Raw genomic sequence first — 17,439 nt, 5'->3', positions numbered from 1 at the left:
AATTATTGTCCCCGCTAAAACCTACTTGAGATCCAGTCGTAAGTTTGAATCCTTTCCTGGATGGACTTTGAGAGAAAGCGTTGACTAATGTACCCGAAGATGGGCAAGATGTCATCAAGAGGAAAATATTTCCAGAACTTTTCTTTAGCCAAGAGAGTCCTGGAGGCCGATGTCTCCACATGGAGAAGCATGGCTAAATCTGAAGATCTCGGAATTTTTTGTTTGTTTTGTTTTTTTCTGGTAGCTGCTGCTAAAAATTAATCAGATTCTTTCTAAAAACGGCAAGTTCATTTTCAACTCAATGAAGTATGGGATGGCTGGTATTCATTGAGCACTGGTTACATTCTAGGTACTCTGTAGGGTTCTACATGTGTCACCTCATTTCAACCTCAAGATTGCTCTATAACATACCATAAAACTTCCATCCAGAGATGGGGGTGCTGAACTTCAACATGTCTTGTGACTTGCCCAGCTAGCTAACACGTGGCAGAGACAGACTCAAATCCAAATAGCCTAACTCTAGAATCTTGAAGCACTGCATTATGAGACAAAAAAATAAAATAAAATTCTAGAAGAAGAATGGAGGCAGAAAAGACAGGGAGGAAAAAACAAATGTACTTCATTCTTCCTTTAGATATCAAGAAACAATTACTAAAGAACAGCATTTATGCTTCACAGCATAGGTGCCAAACTCTATAATGAAAACATCTTGAATGCCATTTGTCACCAATCACTCAATAATCCCTTCTTCTTACTTACTCACTTTTTGGGGATAATAGTCTTTTCTCAAATGTTGAGGCTTCTAACCAATGAACAAGTTCTGGAAGGCATAATTTTGAAGATTTGAGCTTTCCTGAAAAGGTACCAGAAATGATGAAGTAAAATATATATATATATATATATATATATATATAATGCTGATCCTGGGTTCTTTCAGTTGGAGAGACCATGTCTTGTTTACTTTTGCATCTTCAGCATCCATGGGTGAGCTAAGTGATCAATACTGTCTGGTATATTCTCCATTGAGTCCTCAGAACACAGCACAGCACTTGCCACAGAGCAGGTACTCAACAAATATTTTTTGAAGGGATTGATGCACTGTTGCATGTTGAATGTATCAACTGTATAGGATAGAATAGACCCATGCAATAAATAGAACAAATCATGGGTTTTCACTTCTATTACACATTGTCACCGTACTGCACATATTTACACCACCTTTGTTTTGATACACAAAAGTAAGAAAGCCAGTTTCAAAACACTTCACAACAAAGAAGAGAAATATAAGAAGTGGAGACACAGAGAGTTGATGAAAATTCCCAGGAAAAGTAATTTTAAAGATTCAATATAGAAATGATCCCAGAATATCATGGTTTTATTTTCATCAATTGTTTTATTTTGAGAGGAAAAGATTGTTCTTCTAACTTCCAAAATCATAGACCCAACAAAATTAAAAAACATTTCTTTGTGTGGCTTTGTGACTGTCAGAGAGCAAAAGGGAGAAATGTGATGAATTTTGACAGGGAATAATAATAATAAAAAAATACAAATTCCTTTATGTATTCTTTAGCTCATTCTCTGGAAAAGGGCATATATATACTAAGAATGTCATAAAATGACGAATACAATGACACTGTAATATTAAAGGGTGCAAAATGTTAAAAACTTGATAACCATTGTAAAACAGCCTTATAATTAAATTTATATTGAAAATGTCATCACCTCTTATCCATATATTAAATATATAAAATCAATTTTTAAAGTATTCAAAAAATAATTTCACATATATATTTCACCTGATAGCACTGCTGTGCTGTTTTGCTTTTATATTGCATGAAGTATTTCATTTTGCAAGTTAATTTCAAATATTGTTAAACTAAAAACATTAAATTATTTTTATGTTCACTTGTTAAATGCTCAAACATGGCCACATTAAAACAAACAATTTTGGCTTTCAGCCATCTATTTTTAAATTTTAAGTCATTTTTTTTTCTAGGTTGCAAAAGTGTATTACCAAATAAACTGACAAAACATCTTAGCAACTAACATAAACGTGCAATTTTAATGCCTTCTAATCACACAAATCAATATGAGATTTTTGTACTTGTACATGACCTTCTTCAAATTATCCCCCCATTTTGGCTGCATCAGAATGAGTGTGGGCTATTTGATAAAAAACCCTAAGTGTGTGAAATAAGAGCCCTCGCTTCTTCTGCCAGACTCCTCTTGACAGAAAGATGATAGAAGCATCACATCCCTGGGAGAGTAAATGCAAACTGACAAGAGATGAGCCTTTAGATGTTGAATATAATCTTGAATTGTGCTTGAAGTGTCTTATTATCTTGTCTTTTGATGTCTGAAGGGGTGGCTCATTGTTAGAAAAAGGAAAACCCTCGCGCATCTTTGCCATCTTTAAAAATTGTTTGGCCTTTAACAACTGCTTTTCCAACTAATGTCCATTTCTCCTGACAATAAATATGGCAGGTCATCAGCAAGTGACAAACAATTTACTTTACATGCCACACTTTTATGGGTTTTGAGAGCTCATGTGGAAGTATTTTAAAAAGCCCGTAGAAATTAACAGTATTACAAATGTTAAGAGGACTGAGATCTCCGTGCATATACTGATGTGAAGTTACTCATCATGGTTATTTCCTGCTGTTTCTCTCTCTCTCTCTTTTTTTTAATCTCACTGGTGCTAGATTCAAAATCCAAGTTCTTTATTTATCATTGACTAAAAATAGCCAGGGAAAATGAAAGAGCAACAATCAGTTCTGACAGATTCCATGAAGGAAATGCACTAATACAGATTTCCAATGCACATTGCAATATTCAGAACAGTATATAAACAAATTCCTATTTCTAAGTAGAAGATCAAGATCAACAGTGGGCTTGCTGTATTTTACCACTTATCTCAGAAACTTCAGCACTTTTTAAATTTCCACAGTCACTTTGAACACCCCTAAACCTTCGTATCTACCATTATTTTGCAGTTTTTGCTTTAACTTAAAAGTTTAATGATGCTTCTGGTCAATAGGATTTCTTAGCAGCTAAATCACAGTCCTGCTAGTTTTCTGTCACCCAGTTAGATTTTGTGAAAGCTTTCAAGATCTTTTCTTAGACCTCCGTCACTCTAAGAATCCATAAGAATTCTCAAAAGGACCATAAACCGTTACAGGGTTCAGGTTATTGTATCATTATAAAAACATATTGATACACTACAGATGACAAGACGTGTAGCTACCATTCTAGGCTACTGCAACCAACTCAGTGCCATCAGCAATCTCCAGTATGACCAGCTCTTTTTTTTTTGTAAGCAGGCAGCTGTAGACATTAATCCCTTTTAGAGCGTGATGCATAATTTTAAACACTTTTTTGATGAACTTCAGATTCTTATTGGTTTGTCAGGAAATTACTAGGAATACAGAATATCACAGGGGAAGTAAAGATTCCAAACTGGAGCAAAGAAATAGACCGGTCTACTTGAAAATTTGAACAATTTCTTTGGCAAGACTTAAGATCAAAACCTGCCTTAATCTTAAGAATCAGAATAAAATAAACCAGTTAACACCTAAAACAATGATGTATATTTCCTCCCAAAAGTTTGTGAAAGTTTTCCCATATTATCAAGGTGATCCCTGTTCTGGACACGTACTCATTCATGGATTACAGTACAGTAGATAGATTTAATTAAATAAATCCCTTGATATGTTAGCTTTATGCAATATTTCTTTCATGCTTTTCCTTTTGCAGATTGGATTTTTCTTTTTTGACACATTTTTATTTTGCAATATTTTGGTAAATTAAGTAGATATATTGAAAAAAAAGTGCCAGTTTTGATAAAGTGCAGTTCACACCCCCCACCCCCGACTCCACACACACACCCCTTCCGCATCTATACATTTTTAAATATGGGGAAATATTTTTCCATTTGAATTTTTATTCTTCTCTACCCTCGGTTGATTTTGGCAAAAAAAGTCACTCTGTAATAAGAATTTTTCATGCTTTTTAAACAGCTTCAAATGTTTGCATATTAACCCCTCAGTCTCTCTTCTACTTCGACAGTGATGATTCACTCCAGACCATTAATTTGTAAAAATAAATCTTGCCATATTGGTATTAAAAGACAAATTGCCCCATATGTGGCCAACAAGAACTGCAAGAGAAGATTAATTATGCCACACTATTTTAATAATAAATATTTAAAATATGATTTCTTTAGTGTGTACCTATCTCCCACTCTAACTTTATACTGTAACTCTCTCTCTCTCTCTCTCTCTCTCACACACACACACACACACCCACACACACCTGTAAATGTACATTACATTTAGTCTCATAGAATTCTTACAGGAATGTTTAATATAATTGTGATTGCCAACTATTGAACAAATGCCTTTAACTTAGAAAAAGAAAATGATAAATATTTATTTTAAAATACATGCATATCCCTAAAATAGACTAATATGTAGGTTCCCAATATTTAGACCCCAAGAGTCTTTCCTAGCTTGGGTACGTTTTGTATGCTTTAAGAATACATATATTTTCTAAGAGTCCAACTGTGTAGAAACTGCCACATTATTCTTTACTAAATTAAACTGCACAAGTTCTGAGGAATGCTGTTGTTTTCTTTACTTGGTGAATAGCAGCATCAAAGAAGACACTGGGACTTGGATTCTAGCCCAAATATACATAAAGCAATACTATAATATAATTGGTTGTCCTTTATTGGTTAACTATTACTTTTGATACATTTATCAGGAAACTATTTTTTAATATACAGAATTACAAGAGAAATACATCTAAATGATGGAAGAATAGCATGAATTAAAAGAAAGCTTATTACTATAAATGATATTTTATAAATTTGTGATGGAGAACATGCATACATATATACTACAAATTTAGCAAGACCATTTGAAGTATTGTTATGAATACAGGATAAATTATGGAGAAAAGTAGACCATAGACACACACAAATGTTTTCTGAAGATAACATTACATTTTTTTCACTGTGCATTCATAGTGCCAGAGAAAGAAAAAAATATGGGGAAGCAAAACTAAAGTGTGGAAGTGATAAGAAAATGAGAAAATAGGCATTGTTGTTTTCAAACAGTGTGTCAATATTAGTCTGTAAATATGGATTTCTTGGCTTTCACAAGCTCTTGTCACATTGGGGTTTTTCTTTCTCATTAATAGGATGATATTAAAGTAATACAAGATATTTGGAAAGTACATAAGTTCAGAGAAACTGATTATTTTACAGGAAAAGAAGAACTCTAAGAAAATTGCTAATGCCAAAAAAAAGTATGGCAAGATAAACATATTCATTAAATTGTTAAATCGCCTCATGTTGGCAACCATTGATACACTACAAGTGTCCTAAAAATACCTTCATATTCTACCTCATTTTCAGGCTAAACTAGCAGGTTTTAACTTGGATATTTACTAAGAATATTTTTAATCATCTTAATGAATGCAAGTTTTATTATAGAAACCTATTTTCAAATGGTCCTCAGTACTATAGCAAACCTCTTAAGCACTTAGTTTATGTATAATGATATTATTTAGTTTCTCTAATTATAATCTGATCAGTTTCCTCATATTTTCAAATAGCTTAATGGCAGTGCAATCCCCCAATAATAGTGACTTAGACTGCATTAGTTTTGTTGTTCAGGTAGCCCATTTTTTAATTAAAAAATCACATTCTATTCTTGCTACATATAAGATCGTAAAAACACTTCAAAAGGAAAGACTGAAAGAGAAGTTTGAGCAATGGACTTTCTTTTAAATTCTCAAATAAAGTGTAGACATTCATATAACATACTAGAAATTTTTTTAAGGTAGCTTCTAATCATTAAAAAACGTATCAGGAACTATGCATCTTGATTAAGTGGTTTTTAAAAATTATTTTTGAATACTTATAAAACAAAGTAAATTTCCATTTCTCTGAGAATGACAAACTTTCTTTAACTAAAAGAAATCCAGTTTTATTCTTTCTGACCTCTGCATTCACACTAGAAGGTTTAATCCATTTCTAATAGCTCACAATAGTGTCACAAGGTAGAGTAAGAGATGTTTCCATACATATCTACCCTTGGTCTATATTTTTATCAAATCTGATTTTGGCAATTAGAAGGTGAGGGTGTACATATAAAAGATTAAGAGTCAGGTCAAGATATTTAATAATCAGATGTCACCAAAAGCCCCCATATTGCCAAAGCCCAAATACTCCTTTATGGATGAATTCTTAATATAAATATTACTTGAGGGTATTATCAAAGAAAAGTCCAGTGTTACTGGATTTAGAAGCTCATTCAGAGTCATAGCATGGTAAGGTCTATGTTCAACTGTAAAATACCATATAAAAAATTAAAATAAATTATGCTCACTTGTTTCTCTCTCAGAGAAACAGACACCTGAAATTTAAAAGAATAAACATTTAAAAAGCAAGACTGAAATGACATGAATAAAAGAAAAGCTGAGTAGAAACACCAGCTAAGTGCAGAACCCAGGAAGACAACAAACAAGAAAATTCCAGAGCCAGGTTGGATATTAAAGAGAAACCCATCTGCTGGAGAATGGCAACTATTACTATGAGCTTTCTCTAGCTACCTCTGCCTTTGGATATTTTTAAAAAATTTATTAACCTGACAGCAGGAAACTTTATACAGATTGCCCCCTGACAGGGTGCCAGTTTGGTATAAACACTTTGCTATCTTTTTCTTTAGCATAAGAAATCAAGAAACATGTTAAGTGGAGCCAGCTGCATATTTGGGCAAATGTGCCTTCTCCTCCGGTTGCCTCTGCACTCCCAGGGAAGTCCTGAATAATCAGGAGCAGTCCAATAGCAGAGCTGAGCCCTCTATCCTTCCTCTTCACATCTACTTTCTTTTTAATGTGTGGATGTCTGATGTATTATTAATCCCCAAATATAAACCAGCAAGGTCGTCAATCAAAGAAAGTGCCAGTTCCCTCACAAATTATCTGTTTACTGTCTAATAACAAACAAGGTCCACCAGAAACAGTCCACTTAAATCTCATATTGGAAGTGGGAGAAAAATATATTTGGTCAATTCTTGCAAAGAATAGTGCTAACTATGCCATGAAATCAGGCAATTAAGGACGAAGGCAATCTGCTGAAGGGCTGAACCTTGGAAGCCCGAATCTGGAATGCACCTCTATTTATTAATTATGACATAAATTGGGCTGTGTCAACTACAAAAACACTAGAATGCCATGTAACCTTTAAGTCAGAAGCATCCAAGACCTTCAAAAGACTAAAACAGGATCATTTAAAGGGGTGATGGTGTGGAGATTAATCTCATTTCTATCATCTTGTCTTATTTCCAGTTGTTTATAGGATCATTTAGCAACAACAACAAAATACAACAGCAAATGAAAGGATAAAAAAGTCAAACCATAGCAGCATTTTACTTGCCAATGCGTTACCATGTAAAGATCCTTGGATATTGTAATACTGAACTTTCTTCTTTAAACCAAGGTCTGACCTGAGCACCTCGGGCATGGCAAAGAAATAGGAAAGGAAGGCACTGGGAAAGTCCCCACGACCCTTCTGTTATATTGTGCACTGTCCTCCATTGAAGTGCCACTTAGACACAGAAATGAACAGCCCCATGAATGAACATGGTGGAAAGTTTGAACATTGATGGCTTTCTATAAAGATTTGTTTTTGTTTCAAGGCTTACACATACCTGTTATTTAAAGTGGACTTATTTATCAATGCAGCATTACAATGGTTTTCTTGGGGGGGGCCCACTAAACTAAATTTGTCAAAATGTATACAGCCCCTCACTGATTTTTTAAAGAAATTCCCCAGTGCATTATATTTTCTTAAATGTAAGCAATGTATCTAAATGTACATTTTTCCCCTCAAGTAGTCAGATAGCAGCATGACAAGGGCTTGTTTGACTATTAAATCATAACTGATTTTTGACAATACCTTATCAAGCATCCCATTTACTTATACAAATACAGGTTTCCACTGATTTCTTTTAAATAACTGGTATTGCATAAATCTATTACTAAAATTATTTAGTTGATTTTCAAAAATATGCTGTTTTAATATTTCCCCAGCAAAACATGTTTTCTTCAGGGAAAAAGGGTATGAATTTCCAATTGATACAATATAAAAACTTTTTAAGAATATAGAAGCACAATACATATTTTAAATGAATATATTTCTCAAGAGAATTTTCTTCATCACCTCCCAGCTTAATTCCTCTTGGGCTTAAGCCCTATGTACTAATTACTGGCTCCAGTACATTAATCATAATATTATAAGTACCCCAGGTATTGAAACCTTGAGAGAAACGTTTAAATAAAGTAATGATTCCTTTATGAAGGCCTCCACTTAGTCACAGGTATAAGGCAGCACCACCCCGAAGTGCAGTCCCCATAATGCCTAGCAATGACCTCCACGCTGACCTGCAGAGACCACTGTCTCAAGGGGTGACAGACAATTTAATCCTTTATCCTTTTGTCTTTGAAAATGACTCCACTGCCATAAATTCTAATCAAGTCAAACTGGATGGCAATTTAGAAAAAGAAAATCTTATAATGCATGTTTCTGTGAGAAAGATCCCAGAAAGAAAAAGAAAAACACGATAGAAAGTGTATTCTCTAGCATGGAGGAATCCCTAAGTCAACTTTCAGTACTCTTCCAACAGCTCACAGATAAATGACAGTGAAAATAACCACCCTTACAAGTATTGTTGCATGCAATTTCCTTTAATCTAGAAAAGCACAATATCATAAGGGAAAACCAACTATGAATTTTTTTTATTTCGGATACAATGCTTATCAATGGTGCTGTGGTTACATCCCAGTTCAAGGCTCTGAGCTGTGTGCCCAATGCACATGCAGTGTAGTACAGCTGAGAAGCCAGCCACTGAGACTGACACAGTCACCCAAGGTAGTTGGGACTTAAAGGAAAGCAATTATGAAGTTTAATTTGAAACAATAAAAATTTGCCCAGGAGAAATCATCTTTCAAATCTCAAATATACATAGGAGAAAATATTTAGGGCATGTTTTATGAGATCTCACTTCTTCGACTGAGAGTGCACGGGAAAACTTTAGTACAAATATTTTTTTTCCAGGGATATATATTACTTTTATCCTTTTTGAGGCCATTTTCCTGACCAAATTGTTGATGCTACCATTTGAATTTTAGCATCCAACTTGACTGAATGTGGAACACTGAATTCTTGATGGGCATAACTAAAAGTGAAGCACCACATTGACATGAGTACTATAAATGTCACTAGAGAAACACAGCAACCTCTTTCCTTGGAGATTGTTTGCCAAAGGCCAGTTTTGGGAATGGTTTCCAATATGTACATCACTAGTCACATATTAAATGACTGGCCCTGTGTGGCATCACCCATCTGATCACGAGGCTAAAGCACCGTGAGACACAGCGCTGGATCCTCTGATAAGCTCCCCGCCCCCAACATGTAAGCCTGTTCTTCTCCATACTGTTTCTCATGGCTCAGAACTTAGCATAATACAGTCATAAACTGAAGAAGGAGATAGTTATCCTACAGGATTTACAAGAATAAATAATGCACCACTTAATGATATCACAGAGAACTACCTAACCACATGTTTCTCAATGAAATGTGGATTCATCTCTCCTAAGTGTACTTTAGTTTCCTTGGCTGTTCCAAGTTAAGCAAAACGTTACCTCTGATGTAATTACTTTATAAAACACAAGGGCCCTTTTCTGAACTTTCTACTTAGGCTGGCATATGGGTTCCGGTTTCTCCTTCTAGTATTCTGAGCTGCTTAGAGCACTGAAACATTCTGCACAGTATGTTTCCCTTTGGATTCTGTTAAGTGCAGAGGTGCAATTTAAGGAGAGGCATAAAAGGCCCAATGGTTCCTGGAATTTCCTTTGTTTATCCATAGAGGGCATCCGTATTAGCCTTTCTCCTGCAGTTTTGGCTGAAGGTGCCATACTGTGAGAGAAACAGACTTGTCCTCTGGACTGCTAATTTGAATGAGACACAGATGGGAGAATAGGCTTCAAAGAAATCCGTTTATTCTGAAATTTCAGGTACAATGAAAAAAACTGAGCTCCTCTTTCTCCTGTTTTTGGTTAATGTCTCTCCATGAAACTAAATATATCAAGATGCACATAATTTGTCTTAATCTGCCCATTTCATTAGAGAAACATATTTTTCAATAATACAATGTATATATGTATATATACATGAATATATGTATATATGTATATATATATATACTAGATATACTATGAATATACTTTATATGCTATATATAAATATACAGGAACAACAGTTTGAGAGAGAGAGTATGTCAGAAATTCATTGTTTAGAGAAAAACATGGATGCTCTCAACTATTCAGGAAAAATGAAACTTTTTAAAATCAAGTAACGAATATAATCAAAACTATATGTATAACAAAAAACAACAAAACCTTGAACATATGCATGTCAAATAAAATAATGGTTCCTTAAATTGTGTTGCCAAAGTTGCTAAAAATTCTGGGACAGAATTATTCCAGAAAGTTTTAGTCAGTTATGTAAACTAGAATTCCTAAAGCTAAGTCCTACTAATATTAAAAAGTAAGAACATAATAGGCCCTAAAGCTAAGGAAACCTTACAAGAACATTGGGGTACTTTTCTTCTGAAGTGGTCTCTATTTGTTTTTTCTCATATTGTCTCTAATTTTTTTCTCAAGTTTTCAAAACTGTTAATCTACTGATTTCTTCTGGATCTAATTGGAACCTGGAAAGTACTCACATTGTGTTTGAAAAGCAGGCTAGAGACCAAAGACAATTAAATGAATACAAAAGGAATGTAAGTTATAGGATGTAGATTTTGCCGTGTTTTCTCTTACAAACTCAGAAGTTGAGAATTTCCGTATGAAGGTGGGTCCCTTCTAAAATCCACTCTGATTTTTAAATTAAACTATGATTCCTTAGTAAATGGCACTCCACAAACATTCCACTTAAAATACATTTTCACCGAATTTTTAATTCAAATCTATTTGACCTTCTTGGATCTTTTTGAAGCTTTTTTCTCTATACATGCAAATCAGCACGAGGTGGTATGACAGATCTATAGCAATGTTCAATAGTGGGAAATCTAAATAAATGTTGAGAAACCAAATTAATCACCTCACCCCTCTGTCAGTTTACTTGAAAGAAAACTAGTTGGGCTCCAAGCTCAAGCCTAAAAAATGTATTTACTTTTTCTTTAATGCATGCAAAGTTTGGGAACAAATAACATATAAATTGCAGCTATGTTGAACTCAAAATTGATTACTTTTTAAAAGTCAAAGTACTTACGTTGTATACTCAACATCAGAGGGGTTTGAGTATGGCTTTTGCCTACCTGTAATAATTTATGAACTTATCTGACTTCTCTGACTACCCTCCTAAAATGAAATGAGTGTTTTAGGATGTAATTCTTCCTGTATGGATACAAACTTAAGACTAAAACAAAATACTTCTTTAGCAAGAAAATGCTAAAGCCTCAATGCGTGGTTTGGAAAATTCATGTCATAAGTGGAATTGCTACCTTTTTAAAGAAAGGGTAACATCCCAGAATTTCTTGAAACTGGATTTTACCAATGGAAAAATCTGAAAAGCAACGTTTTTCTGCAAGATTCCTCTGATTTTTTTATTAAATAAAGATTTAAAATTAGGGATGCACTCCTCTGCTGAAACAAACTGGCCTACAGTTGCCAAACTCTCAAGGCAGCTTTCTCGCAAAAGGTTAAAATAAATAAAAGCTATATTTTACACTGAAATAATGACTTTCTTAACAAAGTGGGCTGTGCAATTGATGCTGTTTTTCTTTGAAGTTCAGGTGCCTGACTGGTTTTTTTTTTTTTTTTTAACCTGAGACCCAGCAGTTCCCTACCTGATACGCACATATCGGGTTAGTATATGTACTTATGTATGTGTGTATGCACACGCCCACCCACACTTGAAGATAATTAAAAGCAAGTGTTTCAGGAGCAATTGTTCTGCAAACCTAATGTCACTCTGAACCATAAAGCGCTTCTCCAGCAGAGACATCTATCAACATCTATCACTCAGGCACACGCCTCAACAGCCCGCGCCCCTTTCTGATTAGAGATCACAGTTGCTTGAGTTGGCTTACAGAGTGTCATCTGTTTGAATGACAGATGTCTTTGCTGGAGTGGCACTCTGTTTGTTCTTGTTTTGTTTATGAAACAAAGATTCCTGAAAGGTCCTGGGCTGCCTCCACTTTCAGTGTGAGGCTATAGGTGCAATACTACAGGGGAGAGGGGTAGGGGAGGACAGCAAAAAACCTGTTTCCTTTCCTCATCACCCTTTTAAAAGAAGAAATATTCCTTCTGATTGTGGTGACAAAATGTTATTTCCTTGAGTAATCCCCGTAGCCACCTTTGTTTACCTGGCGGGGAGCGACTTGTATTGATATTTTTTCAGTTCTCCTCTCCCGTCTTTAGACGACAGATAATAACTCTTTACTCACCTTCCCCTTAACAAAAGGCTGTGAAGCAACCCGAAACCGAGTCGATATTTATTCAATAAATGTTAACCAATTCTCACAATGGAACTGATTCCCTGATTATCATCACCACTTTCTTTTTTTCAAACAATTTCCAGCCTGGGGACTCTAGCAGTATTTGACAAGTCAAAATGGGCAGTGGATAAGTTCCTTGTTGGTAAAAGTTTGGAGGACATCCTCCCAGCCAGCTGGAAGCTGCTTCGGTGGCTCAGCACCTCCAAGACGCTCCTTTTTAGCACTTACGAGAAAATTGAATGAACAACAGAAAAAAAGGAGGGGGCTGGGGGGGCTGGATTGCTCTTCCGGACAACATGGTAGGACTGAAATGAAATACCTAGACAGACTTACCGAAGAGCTTGCTGGGAGTGTCCTCGCTGTCATTTGATTCCACAGGCGCAAGCAGGGGCTCATTCAGCTCGCTGTCTGAAGTAGCAGCCTTGTCCTCACCTCTCAACTCCGCATTCATTTCACTCCGTACTGACAGCAAGGGCTTACTGACTTGTCCAGCTATCATTGGATCCTAGGATGGGCGAAAAGAGTGAAGGGGAGGAAAAAAAGTGGCAGCTTTAGAGTGCGTGTCCTCTCTCTCCCTCTCCCTCTCTCTTCCCTCTCTCTCCTCCACACACACACTCTCCCTCTCTCCTCTCTCTCTTATCTCTGGCTGCTCCCGCTGTTATTGCTGGCTGCAGTCAAGTGAAGAGCTATTACAGATCCGATGAGTTCTCCATTACTCCCCACCCTATTAAAGCTCAACTAGCATGTGAGAGATTCAGGAGGCTTCGGAGGAAAAAAAAAGAAAAGAAAAAAAAAAAAACTTCTTTGAAAGCAACCTAACCAACACAGCTTTAATTGTGGGATGTGCTTTTGTGTGAATGTTTTTACACCTTGTTCTGTCTTTAATGCAGTAAGAAAAAAGAAAGTGCTGGGCTTGTACTTCAGCAACATACTAAAAAGGAAGAAGCACCCTATGGAGGAACCACAGGCTATTTTAAGAAGCCTTCTCCCCAGGGGAGAAGCAATTAAACCCTATCCCAAGAGCAGAGAAAAGAGATAGGGAGAAAAGAGACCTCAAAACGCTTTCAATGGAATAAAAGATATTTCTTATGTAAATTCAATAAGCACCCTTAGAAGTTGACTTCACTGGTCCCAGATTGGGAACCGAAACTGACCCCAAATCAAAAGAACATTTTCAAGCAAATAATACACAACAAAACATACAAAAATAGGTTTTAAAATTTTTAAAGGAATTGGGAAAAATACTTACAAACTGTGTTCAATAATTCAGATACCTAGAGCATCATACGCCCAGAGCATTAAAGAAAAAGGTAACAAAAATGACCTCCGGAAAAAGCCAAACCTATTCCCCCAATTATTTAGATCTGCTTTATCTTCAGCTCATTTAGGAGAAGAGGGTATTTTAGGATCAGAAGTATTTTCCAAGTGTAGCCTTTTATTCCATTTGCAAACTAAGATGCATATTATTGTTTTGGCACAAATATCGGATGCAGGAGGAAAGGAAAAGCAAGAAGTGCCCTTTTTGCGTGATCTGGGAGCTATTTATTGCCAAGTTCATGCCTAAATGGTTCCTGAGCAAGAAACAGGTGACCAGCACAGGAGCAGGTGGGGCGGCATGCGCCAGTGTCCCATCATTACATTGGTTGCGGTATGCCTGTGGGTTTTTTTTTTTAATGTATTCATGCCTGAAAAGTGAATTTGATATGACACATGATAATCTATGAAAATGTTAATCAATACAAATAGTTTAAGCTGTCATCAAATGCACTTCTTTAGTCAATACTCATACCACTGAAAACAATGTCACTGTCACCAGGGCTTAATTTGCACAGCACTTAAATATTGGACTCTGTGCATCAATGCACTTCTTCTTCAAATACTGTAGGTAAACACATTTTCTCCCTATTTAAGACTGAAGCACTCAGCACGCATTTAGCTGAGCCGAATCCTCCCTTTTGAATACCTTGATAGGTCCACTGGAGGGCAAAATTAATACTTAATTGAATCTCACAGTCATCAAAATAATCAATACTTTTTTATTATTTATTCTTTACAGTCTGTTGACTGTTTCAAACCTCTGAGGGAATGGTGGAAAGGATTCATGGCTTTGAAACACTGTCATTTAACAAGGTAATTTTCAGTGGGGCATTAGAGGTTGTGAAACATATAATAAAACAAAAATGGTGGCTTATAATAGGAAGAAAGAAAAGAATTATATTTCTGCCATCTAACAAAACAGGATAAATAAAAAAAGCAAGTGCAGAGAGAGAGCGAGAAAGGAGGGGGATGAGGGAGAGAGAAAGACTGGCTTTTGAAGGGTTTTATCATATCAAGAGCAGAGCCGAGCTTTCATAATGCTGACATTTCTCATCCTGACAATCCTAAACAAGTGGAAAGGATGAGATCGCAGATATCATCTTTCATCACATTCCCCAGCTTAAGAACCAACATGACAGCTCCTCTCCCCTTTACACTGTTAATTACTAAATAAAATACTACTCTCTGTCAGCATCAGATTATTGCAGATAGCAACCACAAACATTCCTCCATTGTTTTCACCCCTCTGAAATGGTGATGCCTACCTTGAACTCTTTAGAAAATAAATTAGGCTTGTCTCACCATATTGTAAATATTTGAAACATAATCAATGTAATCAATGTGGTCGATTCACAGTATTGTCAGTCTAAATTTGCTGGTGATAGATTAGCATTTTGTTTACTGGGTCTGGTTGCTGATTTTTGAAGTGCTTGAAACTTGGGGGAGGGAGAAAAGAAGGCAGAGGGGAAAGGAGACAAACAATGCTCAAAATTTCCCCAAATGTCTGTCTTATATATCCAAGAAAGAATGCTTGTTTGAGTTCTGATTCGGTTCTGGTGGGCAGGGTGGGGTAAGGAAGGCAACAATGCTGGTTGCTTGACCTCATGGTGTTCATAACTACACACGTCACATGATGTAAAAAGCTCAGGCTTAAATTCTAGTACTGCACACTCTTTTTACTTTATAAGAGGTTGAACACTCAATCTCTCTAATCTAAAGGAAGGGGTGTGACTTGTGCCTTTGAGACACCCAGTCTCTGTCACTGCACTGCTCATTTGAGCATTCTTAAAGGCAATGTTAATGATGAACTTATGTTAAGAATAGCATTCTTATGATAAACCAAACACGATTATTAATGTGGCAGTGAATATCTGGGTACACTCAAAGAAAAATATTCTGCCTTACTTTATTTGTGAAGGGTCAAACTGAAGTCCGAATCACACTAAGGAGCTGAAATGCAGTTGCTGAGTTCAAGGGCACTTAAATGTTTAAGATGTTCTGTCTGACTGATGTGTGCAAAGCATGTGCCGGCAGATGGTATATATTCACTGACCATTAGCTCTTCTTCCTTAAATTACTTTTATGTGCCTCATACATGGCTAGGTTCCCAACTAGTGCCTCTCACTGACTTGAGCTTCGAAAAGTAAGGAGTTTGTCATTCAAGTACTCACTTGATTTTTTTCATCCTACAAAACATTCCATGATGCAGCTGTAGCCCACATGTATATATATGTGCATGACATGATTAAACAGCAAAACCCCAGTGAGGCAGAGAGTAGACAGCTTTTAATCACAGCTGCAACCACTGGGGGGTCCATTTGAAAATGTGTCACAAACAGTAACCACTGAGTACAGACTTATAAGTGATGGGGGAGGGCTTCTTTCAAGTAGCACTCAGCTTGGAAGTCGTCCTCTCCCTGCCAAGTGTCATAGCAGTCTGTGAAATCCCTGCTGGAGTGAAGAAAGGATTTTCCAACATGTATTTACATAACTGCTTGTAGAAATGTAAGAGTGTTACAACTTCAACCTGTGCAAGGATCTCTGCAGCAGCAAACAGGAACAGAAATAGCCTGTGCAGGTGAGAAATAAAATAGTTGATGCTGACTTCTTACTTTGAAAATCTGGAATTATTACCACTGCAATGGAAAAAGTTGAGACTTCTCTGCAATTTGTTTACCAGTCCTAAAAGACGAAAGTGACGGGTCCTCAGTGATCTATCACAGAAACAAAGAACAGAGTACCATATGTTCTCACTTATAAGTGAAGCTTAAACAATTATAATAGTATAAGAAAGCGATTGTCAGTAATGGGTAACTGTCAGGGGAGGCGGGTGGGATTGGCAGTTGAGGGAAACTGCTAGGGATGGGAGGGGCATACCTCATCAACAAGGGTACCTGCATAATCAATGTTTGTATACCTGACCCTGAATTGTACCCCACATCTTTATAATAAAAAAAAATAAATAAAATAAAATAAAGAAAGTGATGGGTCCAATACGAAGCAGTGTTGAGTATGCACAGAAACAGGACATGGCAGGTGCCAATACAGGATACTCACAAGGGTCTTCAGAGACCCAAGAACCAGATGGTGAAGCAAAAGAGAAGCAGAAGAGGTAACTCCTGTCAGCAAAATTGCAACAAAAATGTCCACCATGTCCTACAATGAAAGGACTGCAGTCAATATCAGAACTGCACAATGATTATGTGTCTCCTTCAAGCATTGTTAAATAATAAAAATAAGCCCCATTTACTTAGTGCCTTTACCACACAGGATCTTCAGCTATATCTGAAGTTACCTACACTATGCAAAGTATTAGCCCCATGTTATGGGTATAAGACTGAGGCTTGGAGATGCTAAGTCACTCGCCTCAAAAGCACACAGCTAATTGGTAAAGCTGCATTTTGAACCCCAGCAGATTCATCTAAAAAATCAGCATCTTTTTATAATACATAGTAGGCACTGGGTGAAAAATTCAAGGCTTATGGACTTAGTAACTCATCGGGCATTCCAGAACTTGAATTATGGAGCATAGAACCAGTGTGGCTATGAAGCGTGC

At 36.3% G+C, this 17,439-nt stretch overlaps 1 protein-coding gene across 2 annotated transcripts in view; it reads right to left on the bottom strand.

Moving 5' to 3' along the window:
• The window catches only part of POU6F2 (POU class 6 homeobox 2), a 386,904-nt gene extending 373,837 nt beyond the window's left edge, over positions 1–13,067 (bottom strand). For both annotated transcript variants that reach the window (XM_008055780.2, XM_008055781.2), the window contains exon 1: positions 12,900–13,067. In XM_008055780.2, coding sequence (XP_008053971.1) covers positions 12,900–13,065 — 166 coding nt within the window. In that variant the 5' untranslated portion in view covers positions 13,066–13,067. The remainder of the gene's footprint in view (positions 1–12,899) is intronic.
• Positions 13,068–17,439: the final 4,372 nt, after the last annotated feature.

The sequence above is a fragment of the Carlito syrichta genome, unplaced genomic scaffold (assembly GCF_000164805.1).
Source record: "Carlito syrichta isolate Samal-C Ts95f unplaced genomic scaffold, Tarsius_syrichta-2.0.1 Scaffold301952, whole genome shotgun sequence".
NCBI classification, from domain to species: Eukaryota; Metazoa; Chordata; class Mammalia; order Primates; family Tarsiidae; genus Carlito; species Carlito syrichta.
Note: the sequence above shows the minus strand (reverse complement) of the source record. Positions and strands in the feature narration are given on the sequence as shown.